At 47.6% G+C, this 17,194-nt stretch overlaps 1 protein-coding gene across 2 annotated transcripts in view; it reads right to left on the minus strand.

The window, feature by feature from the left end:
* Window positions 1-17,194, minus strand: part of LOC126527262 (cell adhesion molecule Dscam1-like) — a 43,584-nt gene that overhangs the window by 25,443 nt on the left and 947 nt on the right. For both annotated transcript variants that reach the window (XM_050175024.3, XM_050175023.3), the window contains exons 2-3: window positions 3,764-4,078; window positions 1,825-1,944 (exon numbers count right to left, since the gene is read on the minus strand). In XM_050175024.3, coding sequence (XP_050030981.1) covers window positions 1,825-1,944; window positions 3,764-4,078 — 435 coding nt within the window. The remainder of the gene's footprint in view (window positions 1-1,824; window positions 1,945-3,763; window positions 4,079-17,194) is intronic.

The following is a 17,194-nucleotide window of genomic DNA, read 5'->3' on the forward strand; positions in this document are numbered from 1 at the left end:
CTGGGTATTTTCGGTTCACCAAAGTTCACCAGAGATTTTTAGAATGCGAGGGGAAAGAAATGTGTGCGAGATAAACAACTGCCATGCTTTCTCTCCCTCTCTCGCTTCCTTCGCAAAATCTACCTGCAGACGCCGGCATATCTTGCGGGCCTCATTCGTTCTCCTTTCCACTTCCTTCCCATTCTACTCTGACGAAGACCACGCAGTCGCCCTGCGAAACCATTGTCTGACGGTTGAGGCTTCTCCGACTGTTGACCAACCTTTTCCATTTTTAATTTATCCTATTGTAGGCTTAACAATACCGCTTGCCCCTCCGATCAAACATTATAAAGCCGCGGACGATACTGCGCCTCTCAAAGGTGCGCCCCTTGCGCATTCCTTCCGACGAAAGGCTTGACGCGAACGTCTGTGGCCGCGCCGCACCCTCTGGTGTGACGCGGCAGACCAGTCAAGGTCACAACTCTGCGGTCAACACGACTGACCACCGTGGTATAGGCCGCGCCGACGAAGGACCCCTTCCTCCGCGCGCCAGTCCCGTACCGAGAAACAAGATTGCGACGCAAGCATTCGAACAGCAGCAGCAGCAACAGCGCGAACACGACAAGTGGCACTCGAGGCATGACGAACGGAAGCCACCACGTGCCAGGAGCCATGGGTGTGTCCGTTGCCGCCTGGGCATACACACGGGGCGCCGGGTCGGGGCAACTTGACACGGGAACAGGGGAGCGTCCCTTCGCTGTATGGGCACGCTTCGTTATACGTGACACATATGCCTCTCCGTCATGCCTCGTCTACATTTCTCGGAGACCCGAAAAGAGGGTTGCGTGTACATCTGGTCTGACGTAACGCTCGCACATGTGCTGGCGTAGTATTCCTTCGGGTATCCCCGCTCTGTTTACATATAGCACGCTATACACGCAACCAACTAACTATCTAGAATAACCCAAACCGACACACCTTACCGAACTCCCCAAGGCGCGCCTCCACAGTTGGACCATTTGTAACTGTCAAAAATGGCAGATTGATGTTAATGCTAAATTTGGATTACGTAGCCGCGGTGCTGGCATCTGTATCGAACCAGCACTGTTTCTCCTCTATATATATAGCCCCGTTTTTCACATCCGGGTATACTACACTCTGGACATTGTCGATTTCCGCCATGTTGTCAAATTCTGTAATTGCGGCATTCTGAGCCAATCAGAGAGGCCGTATAGCAGCCATCTCAGCCAGTCAGAGTTGACAAGATGGCGGAATTTGACCATGCCCAGAAAAGCGCCCCCACGTTCTCCGAAACACGAAATATCGGATCCACGAACAAAGTTAGAAGTATTCATGCCCCGCGCCTCAAATCTATAACACCCTGAGTCACAAACGTTTTAAAAAAAAGTTAACAAAAAAAAGGAAGAAGAAAGAGAGAAACAAAGAAGGAAAGAAAGAATGAAGTGAGAAAGGAATGAACAGGAAAAGAATATAATAAAGAAAGAAAGAAATTAAGAAAGTAGGAATGATGGAAACCAGAAACGAATGTTTAAAATAAAGACTTAACGAAAGAAGGAAATAACGAAGAAAGCATGAAGGATGGCAGAAGAAAAGCAACGAAAGAAGGTAGGAATCAACGAAATAACAAGGAAGGAAGGAAGGGGAACAATTAAGTTGGAAGGATGGAAAGAATCAAGAACGGGAAAGTTAAAGAAATAATCACAGGTAAGAAAATAACTATAAGGAAGAAAGTGGAAAAGAAAGGAAGAAGAAAAAGAAACAATGTAGTAATGAAAGAAAGAAAGATCGGGCCACGGAACACAGAAGAGTCGACTCCACACTGACCGTGTCGCCTCTTCCACGTGACCTGGGGCTCCGGGTATCCGCCGGCCTCGCAAGACAGGACGGCCCGTTCGCCCTGCAGGGCCTCCGCGGGCTCTGGTTGCCGCTTCCAGAAGGGTGGCACTGCGATCCGCAAGTATACGCAGAGCGGGTTGTAGCCGACGCAAACCTACGTGTAAGCTCGAGCGCTGTATAAACGTGTGTGCCCAGTGTGTCTTCTATAGGTGTCCTCGTGGTTTTTTTGTGCTATAACTGTCCTTGAATAGACCAACCAACCAGCTTACATATCCCAACCTTGTTCGCGAAAAAGCCTTGAAGAGATAACCTGAATAGATGCGACAAGCTGAATGGGGTTCGACGTCCCAAAGCTACTCGCTAATCCACCGCAGCGGATTTCAAATTCCGTACCCCAGGTTGATTCTTCGGAGAATCCGTACGGTCCTTTGAGGGTTTGTCCTTACGATCCAACACGCGAGTCGTGCATGCCGACTGGCCTTGACAGGCGTGCACGTCTGCACCGTATTCGGCTAAATGTCGCCAACATGTGCAAAATTGTGGAAAATTGTGGAAAATTCTGTTTAAAATTTAGCGGATAGAATTGCTACTTTTCCCTGGGCGCAATGTGCGAAAGGACGTATACATACAGCTCACTTAAAATGCCCCTGCAGCCTATTCCGATTAGAGAGGAATGCCGCAGTGTTAACACTGATTGTCTACACCAGATTTCATACGGCCCTGAGCTATACATTCGCGCAGTTGGCCACAAAAGCTTACGGGATACGGAGTTTGCGGGAGAAACCGAATTTGTTCGAACCCTGCTCAGGTGGGCACAGAGCCTCAAATTCAAAATGTCAGTCTGCTGTAATTTTTGCGACCTCTACAGCGACCCATTGAATCAGTGACGTCGTGCCGTAAGCTTCACACTTTTCTCACAATTCTCACTTTGTCGTGGAAACCGTGTCAGGTGAACTATTGCGGCCGACTGTGCTGTCTGTACATGGTCCATGGGATTGGCTTCAACGAGATGTGTTGCGCATTGTGGTGTGTTTCGTGTACGCCACGTGTCATGCGGAAGAACGACAGAGGTTCACTGCATGATCCTCTTGCCGACAGCCAACCTGTTAGAGGAAGTTATATTGGGCCTCTGCGGTGACTGTAAACCTAGTTTACAGGCGGTCTTCACTTTTATGAAGTACGGACCTGGGACCAAATCTCACAAAGCTCCAGGATTGGCTAGAGTTTACTCTTACGGACAATTCTCTCGTGAGAGGTTTTTGCTAATACGGCCGCCCTGAACTTTAGGCTACATTTAGGGTTGCCCGCTGTGTTTTCTGCCTCTGTTTTTCAGTCGTCATCGTCATACATCCTGTTCCTCCTTATTTCTCTCTTCCCATTCCTCCAGCGCGGAGTAAGTGGCTAGAGGATCGTAGCTCAGGCCTACCTCTCTGCATTTCTTATCATTAAACTTCTGTATCTGTGCGTCCTGCGCGTATCATTTGACTTCTCGTCGTTTTCGTCTTCAGTACCATGCAAGGCGGACCTTAGCGTCAACTCCCGGGACCAACTCGATCTGGTCATGATAGCGCTCCGGGCGGTCGCGGCTCATGCAGTCCTGGACTGAGGACTCCACCCACGCCCAGGGCCCGTCGACAGACCCTGCGGTTTCCCTTTAGTTTAATAAATGCTCTATCTATCTATCTATCTATCTATCTATCTATCTATCTATCTATCTATCTATCTATCTATCTATCTATCTATCTATCTATCTATCTATCTATCTATCTATCTATCTATCTATCTATCTATCTATCTATCTATCTATCTATCTATCTATCTATCTATCTATCTATCTATCTATCTATCTATCTATCTATCTATCTATCTATCTATCTATCTATCTATCTATCTATCTCCAGGATTCCTCGAAAGCTCTCCTCCTCACCTGGGAACCTGAGGAATGCCTGGAACTTGTCGGTGCCGGCCGCGTTGGAGACCACGCACGTGTAATTTCCGATGTCGTCGACGCCCAGCCTCTTGAGCACGAGCACCGAGCTCTCCGGCCCGGCGTCCAGGGAGACCGGGTGATCGTCGGTGCCTTCGGCCGAAGAAGAAGCAGAAGGCGCCGTCAGCTCGGCGTCGTCCTTGAGCCAGGAGAAGCTGAGCGGCGAGTCTCCCTGGGTCACCGAACACGTGATGCGCAATCGCTTGCCCAGCTGCGGCCGACTCGGGAACTGAAAGGGCTGCACCTTGGGCGGATCTGCACGGGATGCGAGGTTGTGCACGATGCAGCTCGGCAAAGTAGAGGCAGATGGGTGGGTGAAAGGGCGAATAGATTAGGTAGGCAGACGTATAGATATACTGATTGACAGGTAGAGAGGTAGATAGATAAATAGACACAGAGATTACATTGGTAGATACGTAAATTTACTGACTGATACAGAGGTATACTGAGCAGACGATCTTCCCGTCGAGCTTCCGAGCGTCCTCCTCAGGCGACATCTTGTTTAGACAGAAAAATAGCCCGGGTCGTTTTTGACTTCGGTACTGTCTTGGCGAAGCTGTGTTCTTTGATGTCTTCGTCAGAATCATAAAGGCTCATTCACACTAGGCCAACACGACACCGATTTCGGTCTGCCGATTGTCGGAGACAGCGTTTCTTTCCATCGTGTCGGCGCCTCTGTCACAATGTACCGACGCCGAGCCCTCCGCTGACCGTCGGCAGATTGTCGGCGTCGGTATGTCGTCTCTCGCAGTCTTTGTCCTTCGCGCTGTCATATTTTATCATGAATTTCGCCCAAGCAACCACCCTAGTCCGCTTAGCCACTTTGCTGTCTACACGGCGAGTATTCGAACGCAGCCATTCTCTTGCTAGCTGAATGATCTCCAGCGCCACAGTTCCCCCTAGTAACTCTAGTAGGAAAAGATATGTGGTCTAAACGGTTTCTCTCTGGCACAGAGAGGACGCGCGGGAGAAAGAAAAAGGGCTCTAACGCTATAAACGTGCTTCGCGTTCGGCGAAGCGTGGGCGTCGTGCCAACACGATGGGCAGGAATCGCGTTCACACGGGAAAAAAATTGAGCCCGCTCGCATGCGCGGCGAACTTCGGCAGCCGTCTAAAAGGTTGTGGGCACAGCCGGGAGCCGCGTGACCACAGGGGAGGACGTGATTTCGGCCGCGGGTCGCCGACCCGTGTCGCACGTGCGAACGACGCGCAGATTTTGCGCCGATCGACGCTCGTGACACAACTGTCGCGCAAACAAACAAACAAACAGACAAACAAACGTACCTAGCCGTACATACGTACATGCCAAGCCTGCCATCCGTCGCCTCGCTCACCGTGGTGGTACATACATACATACGTACATACACGCGTACATACATACATACATACATACATACATACATACCTACATACATACATACATACATACATACATACATACATACATACATACATACATACATACATACATACATACACTGCATGTACAGAGACTAGCAACGCCGCCCACTTCTCCGCAAGTGTTTTAACGGCAGCTGCAGAGCAACTACAAAACGGGTTGACCGGCACCAAGTCCGGAAGTGGGAACGGGGCCCGAAGGGAAATACGAGCTCTTTGTTTGTTTGTCTTCAATGCACGGACGAAGTTCGTCCGTCACGAACTTCGTCACGGTCGCTTTGCAGATTGTCTCGCACGTTTTCGTCTCACGCTTCGACGAGACCAACGACGAAGCGAATTCGAGCCGCCTGGAACCGGCGGCGAATTGTTTTTGACGCCCGCTTTCGCATTTCGCTCCGCCGAGTCCCGAAACACGTGTTAACTGTGTTTTTCTCTCTCAACAGTACCGTGCGGTGCTGCTGACGCTAGGAGGTGTGCTGAGGCGGCCTCGGTCGGGCGCGGAGTAAAGTTTAACTGACTTTAATATGGTGAAGTTCAACATGATTCGATGTCCACTCGGGCTGTGGGAGGCGCTGTGCGGAATTGGCTCGTTTTGAAGTGTCGTCTGGTTAAGGGGAAATGAAAAAGAAATGAACAAAGACAGACAGAAAGGCAGACAGAGACGGCAGGCAGATTAGATAGATAGATAGATAGATAGATAGATAGATAGATAGATAGATAGATAGATAGATAGATAGATAGATAGATAGATAGATAGATAGATAGATAGATAGATAGATAGATAGATAGATAGACCGGGCGGTGAACGTTGAGAACTGAGTGGCAGGCTCTGTTAATGTAAAATTGCAAAAAAAGCTGTAATTATGCATTTGCCAAGAGCTTCAGAACACCTGTTGTAAGCATACCGATTTATTGGGAATTCTCATACATATACCTTTTCGGGTTGCAACTCGATCATCTGGTTCGCTGAACACGCAAACAGTGCCAGCTTGGCGTCGTGCAAAAAAAAAAAAAAAATCAAGCGAGGAGGAGTGCTTTTGTGACGACAATACACCCCCTGTGGTTCACATCGCGCACTGACTGATTCTTTCCAACTCGAGCTCCTATGCAGCTTTCACAACGTTGCCTGACTTTGGGGTGCAAGCACTTAGATAGCAGACACGCGCGCGCTCCCCGCTCCTAATCAAGACGCAACCGCGGATGTTCAGGTGCGAGGGGGGGGGGGTGAGAAAATCGAAAACAACACGAACGGAAAGAAACGCGCGCACGCACCAAAAGCGTGCAGCCGTTTTGCTGCACGTGCGTGCACACCCCCGTAGCGGCCCGTCTCCTTGGGCGAGAAAAAATGCAAAAAACAATTCAGCCACGCTCGTCACGCCTCAACGCCCACAGGTGTCGCTGCATTCGCCGTGAAACCTCGCAGGGCTTTCGTTTTACATTCGCTCATGTTTAGTTTCTATACCCTCAGCTTGCTGCTCTGTACCTTGCGCACCCTCTCTGTCTACGCGGTCACAGGCAGCCGTGCGCCGTTGGGGGTGGTGGTGGGGGGGGGGGGGGGGCTGTTATCGTGCCCACCCGTTGCTGTTGTGGCTGGTGGCAGCGCGCACTTGTGCCCGCGCCGCCCCGTGAGTGTGCTTTTTATTGTATTTTGTTTTGTTTACTTATTATTTGTCTCTTTGTCGTACGGCGCCTCTGTAGGCACCCGGTCCGAATGCCAAGTGCGCGCATATCGAACGGGGTACTCGAACCTGCGCTGTACCCTGACTTGTTCTGGCGCTCGCCGTGAACACTTGCCGAGAGTCGATGCTGAAAGATCTATCTATCTATCTATCTATCTATCTATCTATCTATCTATCTATCTATCTATCTATCTATCTATCTATCTATCTATCTATCTATCTATTTATCTAATTTTTGAGTTCGAATGTAAGGGTTACAAACACTTATCGGGGTGTCAGGCCAGTGACACCGATGCGAATGATAACGCTAGAGGACAGCCGCGGTTGTTGCGCTTGACACAGCAGTTTCTGTGCGAACGCACCGGACACACACAACTTGCCTGTTTCGACAGTTTCCAAACATTCAATAGGAAACGCCTCGTTTTTAGAGGCAACCCATGGCAGCCAATGTGCAAATTTGTTGTCTCGATTTAGGCAAAAAGCAAGTTATCATTCGGCTCTGGTCTTTCCGTGTTTGCATCCCATTAGAACAATCCGGGACGCTGTATAGTATATATCACGCTTCTCTCCTTTAGCGAACACGATATTCTGCGCGTGCATCTGGGGAAGTGCTGCTTCCTCGTTTCACTGCCCTGTCATTGTCAGGGTGTACCAGCAATGAAAGCAGCTAGACGCCTCTCATTTACAAGCTCCTCAGTTGACCGGGCATCCGAGTTGCGAACGGCGTTACACGAATGTACCAAATACTGTAACTGAGCATCCTTCTTTCTTTTTAAACGAACTGACCTCACACAGAACGTATATATTTCATTTTGCTTAGAATTGATAAAATGGAGTTTTCAGTGCAATTCTATAGAATCGATGAATTCGATAAATTGAGAATTTCTATTTGATTCGAGGTTTCGAAAGTACCTTTCCTCTTTTTTTTTTTTTTTTGCACGGATATTCTTATTCCATTCGACCTCACTACTCGAACTCTCCTAGCCGTACAACGCGGTTGTTTCGTGTGCCAACAAGGCGTCATCTCGGGAGAACACGGGTGTTTCGGCGCCGACGACGTGCGTATATACGTCGTTCACCCTGACGGCCCATTGTGTGTCGCCTCCTGCTGCCGTCTTGTTCGCGTGTCTGGAAGAGTTCCTTCCGACAAAAAAGACAAAAAAGTGTTGCGTGAGCACGCACACTCGCCACTTGTCAGCCGCCCTCCCGAAAAGGTCAGAGGCCTCTGAAACCTCGGCGATGGTGCGCCGCGGGTTTCGGTTCCGGGGCATGGGTTGTACCGTTTCACTCGACGCGGCATCCTGGAAATCCTGGAAATTTAGACTACAAATCGAATAGTCTTTCGCTGTTCGATTCGTATTCGATTCGTGAATTCGCTATTCGAAGTTGTTGGACTCTACTGACTTTTGTTCGATTGTAAGGGATAACGACCCTTAGTGGAATCTGAAAGAGGGAAATCACACCGATGCGTATGGTGACCGTTCCGAATGATCCTGCTGCGGGATAGTCACGATTGTTGCGCAGGGACATCAGTTTCAGAGCGACCGTATGGATCGGATAACTTCTGCTCAATAAATGTGCAGTCATACCAATAGGGACGCGTCGGTCTTGGGGCAGCCTGCAGATTTGTTATCTTTATAGGCACAACCATTCATTATTTGGCCAAATTTCATTATGTTTGCATCCCTGGAAAACGAGGTGCAGCACTGTATAGTATCACTTTGGTCTACTTCAGCGAACATAACTCTCCAGTTTAATTTGAAGCAGCGCTAAGAAGACGGGGCGGGAATCGAAAACAAGCGCGACGGGATGAGCGCTGAACTGCCAACTGAAATTGAATTTCCGCGAATTTCCGCCCGTGAATTTCCCAATTTCATCGCTCCACTTATAGTATTATGTCGTCCTCGATTGCGTTTTCCTTCTTTTGATACCTATTCTGTCACCCTAATGGCCCAACGGTTATCTACCCTACACATTACATGACCTGCCCAGTGCCATTTTATCCTCTTGATGTCGATTAGAATATCGTTTATACCCGTTTGCTCTCTGATCCAAACCGCACTCTTTCTGTCTCTTAACGTTATGCCTATAGCACTTTTCTTTCCATCGCTCTTTGCGCGGTCCTTAACTTGTTCTCAAGCTTCTTTGTCAGTCTCCAAGTCACTGCCCCATATGTCAGCACTGGTAAAATGCACTGATTGTGCACCTTTCTTTTTAATGATAATGGTAAGCTTCCAGTCAGGAGCTGCCAATGTCTGCCGTATGCGATCCAACCCATTTTTATTCTTCTGTGAATTTACCTCTCATGATCAGGGTTCCCTGTGATTAATTTGCCTAGGTAAACGTACTCCTTCACAGACTCTAGAGGCCGGCTGGCGATCTTGAACTCTTGTTCCTTTGCCCGACTATTTATGATTATCTTTGTCTTCTGCATATTAATCTTCGTGCAAAGGTAACTACCCTAGAATCCGTGACATCGCGCACAACCTATACTCTGAGGTTCCAGCGAAAACAAAAGGGAACAAAGGAAGGTTCAGTCATCATTTTTTATTTTCTAGTAATCAATAAATTCGCATTAACGACAAGAGTTTCGCAAGAATGTTTTATCAGTACAAACGAATTCGGTGCTTCTATTTATAGTCTCGCCTTAAGTAATTGGTCAAGGGTTGACGCCCTGTGAGCCCACAGGTTACAGGGCATCTCTCTTACAAACAGTAGAAGAAACCACTCGTTTCGCGGCATAATGGCGCCAACTGACTCATTGCCCCCCCCCCCCAACCCCCAGCCCCCCCCCCTTTTTTTTTCTTTCGGAGCTTGTCTGCCACGAGGTATAAGCTGTGGTAATTCTTGCTTTTCGTTGACTTGATCCCCAACATTTCGTGATCTGATGCCACGCTTGCACTGTACAGAAGTTATACCGTATAGAGAAGAGGTCTGTATTTTATTTCAGCCACCTTTCTTGCAAGGTGCGCGCCAGCATATACGCGCATACAAACGCTTTCGCATTACGCCCCCGCGATACCTGACCTGGATTCCCTGATATACCTGTAGTAGACGCGAGAACAGCCTATATGGAAGCCCGCAGGCAAGTATCTGTAGCTTAAATAAAGGCGTATTTACAACGGCTCCCACCCTCACCGATAGGCATCCGGGGCCATGCCCATGGCCTGGTAATCGAACTGGCGACCGCCTGCAGTGCATAGTGCGGGTAATTGGGAGGACGACTATGGCGCACAAATCCAAACCAGTTTGGAATTGCGCACCATTCTTTACAAGACTCTGCTTTCATTTATTTGGCGACATAAAAGACCGGTTGATTATAACCCTAGCAGAGGAAATGTAGGTCAAAGTTTCGTTTTTTGAATTTCGCGTCTTCCAGTTTCCTTTCGAATTCGCCGTTGTCCTTTGCATAATCGATAAGCACTTAAGCAGACGCGGGCAAGTACTCTCGAAGTCCGCGACGACACAGGCCAACACCACCTAGATAGCAAAGGGCCTGTTCACTTCGATCCATGACGTCATGCTACTGGCCCGAAATTTCCATTTCCAAGGCTGGCGTGGCGATCGAAAGCGGTGACGTCAAAATCACCGCGGCTTACTCGAAAGCACACCCATTAGATTCTATGGCAGTCGGGCAAGTAGCATGACGTCATGGATGCGACTGAACAGGCCTTGTGCTATCTAGCTGGCGTTGTGCAGGCGCCTATACGACGAGATGCCGCTAGTCTTTCGTTCTGGCTCCTTTATATGGCTTACCAACCCTACTGAAAAATCTCGTACGCATGCCCCCGTGTACCCTGTGTGAACAATCCGATATGATCCTATAGTGCCCTGTATGATGACCTGTATGTTCCCACATAAACCCACATGGTGGTCATATATATAGGATTATGCATACAGGGCATATGGATATTTTCCAATAGTGTTTCCCATGTCCCACGAGTCTAATTTGAAATGACAGTTTCGACTTCACATTCCTCTTCAGCATCCCTTTGTGGCAAGTTCCAAAGGCCGGTGGAAACTTTGTAAGATTGTCCTGAATTAATAAATAAAGGAGAAGAATCAACCATATGTGAACGGGAATCGTGTCGGTTCGTCAGCCAAGAAACCGCGAAGTTACCCATAGGAACGAGGAGAACACGGAAGTGGTAATAAAAATTGTATAGAAGAGATCGTCATTCAGGCGCACACGAAAGGATCCTACGCACGCTGACCCGCGTGAAATGTGTAATCGTGTATACACACCCGTCTTTCTTTCTGCGAGCGCGGTTGGACGGCAGCGTGGGAAGAGCTGGTATATACTATAGGAAGTGGCACGCGGGGGTCGCGCTGGCACGTTTCCCGCCAAATAGCTCGCTTTGGCGCCAAAAAATTCCCGCGCTTTCTTATCTGAACTTTTTTTTTGTCGTGCTGCCGCGGTTTCGGGTCTCGGTTGGCTGCGACGTTCGTGCCTTGACCGGGTATGCACCAAGGTGGCAGAAGGTCCCCGCGGGGAGACGAAAATACGAATGGGGGACAAAAATAAGGAGGGAAGAGTGGGCGGGAGGCAATAGACAGAAGGTGGCGCCGACCTAGCGGTGGAGCAGGAAATTTATTTTTCGGGCGTTTCGTCACCGTACTGCCGATAGCTGGCTGCGAGACGTCATTTCCTTTTCTCTTTTTTTTTTCTTTTTTTTTTTTTGCGTGAGCGTTCCCCGCGCTCTCTTTTGAGTTAAGTGCACAAGTGTATACCAGTATACAGTCCGAGCTGAGAATTTTGAGTTGATTGCGCACCTAGCTTGCACCAGCCAGGTAGCGCTGCTGCTATAACTAACCAGTAAACATTACACGAATGGGATGGACAGTGGCAGAGAGAGAGAGAGAGAGACTCAGCGACCTCGAGCCAATGACTACGCTAAGCATCTCCACACCAATATTATACCTCTTCACACCAACCAACAATCATAAAATCGAACCAATGTTTACATAAGCAATTCTCAAGATTGAATTCTGTTGGTTGATTTGTGGCCCGGCAAGCGATGAAATTCGCCCAATGCTTTATTTTCGTTTCCGAATCTTCGAACGTGACGTAACAAGGAGCACCGATGTTACAAGCAGTCGTGATGCTTCAAGGAACCGTCATGGTGTACGGGTTACCCTGCGGGAGTGCGTTATGCGATCCGCTGTCCATGACAGCGGACGGCCAATCTTGTATTTGAACATCCCCTGAACTGTTCTGGCATCGGCGGCTTCAATCCACGGTTCCAGCTTTGATCTCCCCGCTGCCCATTGGGTGCCCTGGACATGGTGCGCCGCCCGCTTTATGACGATCTCAGTTGCGCTCCTGATAATGAGGCATCCATTTGCCGGTTATACGTGTGCCCTCCTGGAGCAGTACAGTTGTAATAGCTCCAATCCGCGCCTGGTGACAGGGGCGGCCAATGTTGTCGGATTACGGCGAGGCGAAATATATCCAAGGAGACAGTATACCAGTCTGAATGTACACACTATTGGACATTCCGTCTTGTTGTACGTTCAGGCCGCAAGCAGTTTATAAAGGGAGGCTCATTATCATGTTCGTCGTCGTCATCATCATCACCTCAGCGTTGCCGACAGCTGCCGCTAGAGTGCCGACCACAATGAGGCGTCCCTCCAAACGAGAAGACAGACCGTCGGTCGTGTGAGTGTTAAGCGCCGATATCAGGCGCGGAAGAAATGTTCGCACTACTGATCTCGAGCGCGACCACGTGACGAGCATGCGCACTTACCCATTGTCAGACCTTGGACACTCTTGCCATCTTACATGCGATCGGAACTGTCACCGCGCTTGCACCGCTAGTCCCTCAAATTTTGCTTTCACTGCTCGCGATATCTTAAGTTGCGGCGGTTCTACTGTGGAAAGCTTCAGCGTAAGGTGCCTGTATTGTAAGGGGCGTTGTTTTTTTTTAAACCACACCAAAATGTCTCAAGATCATCATCGTCATCATCATCATCATCTGCATATTTTTATGCCCACTGCCAGGACGAAGGCCTTTCCCAGTGACCTCTCTAATTACCCCTGCCTTGGGCCAGCTGATTCCAACCTCGCGCCTGCAAAGTCCCCAATTTCATCGCCCCATTTAATTTTCCGCCGTCCTTGACTGCGCTTCCCCTGCCTTGGCACCCATTCTGTAACTCCGGTGGTCCACCGGTTATCTTCCATGCGCATTGCATGGCCTGCCCAGCTCCGTCTTTATCTCGTAATGTGAGCTTGAATATCGGCTATCCTCGTTTGATATCTGACCCACACGGCTCTCTTCCGGTCTCTTAACGTTACGTCTAACAATTTTCGTTCCATCGCTCTTTCCGCGGTCCTTAATTTGTTCTCGAGCTTCTATATATTGTTAACCTGCCCCCTATGTTGTAACGTATCCCGTGGAAAATAACGTAATTGTAGTCCTTTGGCTGGATTGCTCCAAGAGATGGACATTACTCGCTCGAGATATCAAAATGCATAATCGATGAAACATAAAAAAGATCACTAATTAACTTTCTAAAATAATTACTTAAGAGCGCGTATTGCAATTCACGAATTGTATCCGGTGAGCTTACAAGACATATCCATTTCGAACAAATTGTAAGGATTGCACGGGTGTCGAGACATGCGCCGTGAAACTTGCGGTAAAAATGCGCTATTGTTCTATTTACTTTTTTTTTAACAAACAGCCATTTTATTCAGTTAAATACAAGCGTAACCGAAGCGCCCATGTATTTCGTCGAAGGCTTTGGGAACGAATATCTCTAAACCGCTGTCATTCTGAAAAATTCGTTCCGAGTGGATGCGCCGGTCTTGCGAAACTCACCGGCTACAATTGGGAAATTGCAATATGTGCAGCAAAGTAATTAATTAAGAAAGTGAATTAGTGAACTTATGTTGATCATGCATTACGCGTCTTCTCGTGCAAGTCATGTCCGTGCCTTATCGAGTAATCCCCGCAGTTCAATGGCTACAATTATGCCATCTGTCATGTGATTGTTAAAAGAAAAAAGAAAAACCATCCGGTATAGTGACGTGCGGTACCCCTATAGAGACATGTGATCGAACTCAAAGCTTTAGGTCAATACTCCCACAGAACATCCACGCTAAAGGCCTTACTAACGTTATTAAGGTTCCTGCGGTCTGCGGGGCTTCACGATAGACTGTATAAGAACGCCGCCCCCTACTGCTCTGTAGTGTACGCGGTTTGGTCTTACTTGTCTCTATTTCTTTCTATGTCCCCCTTCCGCTCTCTTTATCTTTTTATTACCCTTCTCCCCATGCAGCATAGCCAACCGGAACTGCCTCTCGTTAACCTTCCTGCCTTTCTATGCATCATTTTCTCTCTCTCTCTCTCTATTGTGATAAATTAAACGATGAACGCTTCATTGCGTGTGTGTACCCGTACAAAGTGTGAACTTCCCTCCTGCTTCTCATCTTTCAGTCCCCCTTCCCCAGTGCAGTATAGCCGACTCCATTGGGCGCAGACTGGTTAACCTCCCTGCCTTTTCCTTATCACCTCTCTCTTTCTCTCTCTCAGCACCAGGCGCATGTGTGTGTACCTTCTCGAGGAGCTTCGCGTTCATATGTGCAGCACAGTCAGGTGAGGCGATCCTTGACGAATGCTCGTGCTTTCCAAGGCCACCTTTACAGCAGGAGCACCATGGAAGCAGAGCCAATGGACGCCGTACTTGGGCTTGTGCACCGGTGACACGTGCGGCAATGTGCTGACGTTCATCGCGTTGTTCATGTTCATCTGCTGTTGCTGCCCTTTCTGACTGGCACCAAAAACAGTATCCCTCTTTAAATATGTGCAGCTTTTATGAAATACTTTTGAACGCATACAGGTATACGCCACGTTCGACTTCCACATCATCATCATCATCATCATCATCATCATCATATTCATGTCCACTTCAGGACGAAGGCCTCTATCTCCCTGCGATCTCCAATTTATCCCTGTCCTGCGCCAACCGATTTCAACTAGCACCCGCAAATTTCCTAATTTCGTCGCCCCACCTAGTCTTCTGCCCTCCTCTACTGCGCTTCCCTTCTCTTGGTACCCATTCTGTCACCCTAATGGCCCAACGGTTATATATACGTATATACACGTGGCAAGGATTCGACGTAATACCACGGGAAACTCGATCGAATTTTTGTTCGCCGAAGAACATGTTCGTGCTGGCCGTCGTTCTCACTGCTGGAGGATCCCGTTTAGCAGGGACGCGCGTTCGTCCTGTAGATCTGATTTGCATCTCCGCGCAGAGAGACAACAAGCTGCTCTCACGCTCCTCACGCCTGTGTGTGTATGCCCACCCAGAGACAGCGCTGTCCTGGAGCCTATCGTGAGCTTGTCAGCGACGTATTGTTCCGAGGCTGCGGTCTCGACGGTCCTTTTCGGGAGGTCGCTAACGAGATTTCGCTAAACGAGCGATACAGCGACATAGCGATATGGGTTCGAGCAAAGTCCGCGCCACCCGCTTTTCTCTCGAACAGTGCACATGTAGGCAAAGTTTTATCCAAAATTGCGTTTGCTATAGCTTATCAGTGATCTGAAAAAGAAGAAAAAGAATATATATATATATATATATATATATATATATATATATATATATATATATATATATATATATATATATATATATATATATATATATATATGTAAGCAGACGTGCATACGATTCGTTCTCACCGTTGTCTGCGACCAGCGTTCTTTCTCTTATGCATGCATACGAAGCGAAACGTCTGCACTTGCGCAGGCTTCGTCAGCATAAGATGCGCGCTGGTTGATCCAATTAAGTGCCTATTTCGGCATCATCGTGGAGGTGCAACTCTCGCTCTGCATGATTTCGGGCAGCCGGTCGCACAAAGACGATTACTGCGTATGTCACAACCGATAGTCTCCCGATCTTCTGTTCCTTCTTCTTTTTCCTCCTTCTCGGTACTTTTATCTTTCGTGCTATATCATATATGCAAATACGTTTGCTCACCACCCCAGCAGGGACTCTCGATCATTGTGCTTCGACTTTTTTTTTTTCGTCCTTTGCCTTCGAGAACGCGACCTTGCTCTTTGGTCGTTATTTTTCGTTCGTTCTTGTTCAAAAACTTTGTTAAATGGTATACGAAACGAAACAAGAGAAGCGAAAGAAAACAATGTGGTGTTCGCAGATCGGCAGTTAAATTGATCGTTACACTGGGAGTTGGGACACCGAGGTGTCAACTTGGTTCAAATTCATTTCTCTCTATTTGATCGTATACTTACTTCCAAGATGCTTCCTGAATTACACCACCTGGATGCACTTTCACTGGCAAAATAGCTCACTACTATTTTAGTAGGAGTTTTACCTCAGAAACTCCTGCATCTTTTTGTTTGGTATATCCACTGAAATTATTTTAACGAGGTTGCAGCAATTGAATAAAAAGAAGTTATAATTTACCGACTCAATGTCGGTATATTATTTTTATTTGAGGAACCAATTTTATTGTTTATAAAGATCGCCGAACATCAGAAAACTTCGGAAAAATAAAACTTCAAGTTGACAACTCCGTAACGCGCGCGCGCGCGCGCGCGCGCGCACACACACACACACACACACACACACACACACACCTCCATGTAAGCCGCATCTATTGGAGCATCTAAAGCGGTCAAAATATATACATTGTAAACCGCTCTGAATTGCACCAATAATTTGGGAATACGTCCTTTGCAAAACTCATATAAACAATTAAACCATTTCACGTGCTCGTAAATTAACGCACCATCGCTGACCGTTTTAAAATAGCGAGTTAGATAATTGTTATGTCCACTTTCGGTGCAGGGTACGGGAGTTGCTAACTCATGTGTCATTTTTTTTTAAATTTACGGATTTTATGCAATTTCGGATTTACAACAGAGGCCCTAAATCAAGAACTTTGAACATTTGTTTGAACCTAGTTCTCGCTCTTAATTGCAACAAACTTTGTTAAAATCTATTCGCTATTTCTCTTCAACTGAAGCAGTAGGCAAACGCACACGTGCATAACTCTACGGCATATTTGACTGATGCTTTGGGTCAATTCTTGCAGTGATAATACATAATGTTGTGCAAGACAGTTTTAAAGTATTACGAGAATAAAAGCATGTTATCAGGCTTTCCTGTCTGATACTTTGGAGGAGAGAAATCGTATCGGTGGCCATGCCCTACACCATATTTGGTTACGTTTGTTGTAGTTAAAAGAGAAAGATGAAATTGTATACGGGGTACATTTTTTTTATTAGGCTATAATTTAAAAAGAATTGCTTAAAGTCGCAAAACT

Source organism: Dermacentor andersoni, chromosome 9 (assembly GCF_023375885.2).
Source record: "Dermacentor andersoni chromosome 9, qqDerAnde1_hic_scaffold, whole genome shotgun sequence".
Classification (NCBI taxonomy): domain Eukaryota; kingdom Metazoa; phylum Arthropoda; class Arachnida; order Ixodida; family Ixodidae; genus Dermacentor; species Dermacentor andersoni.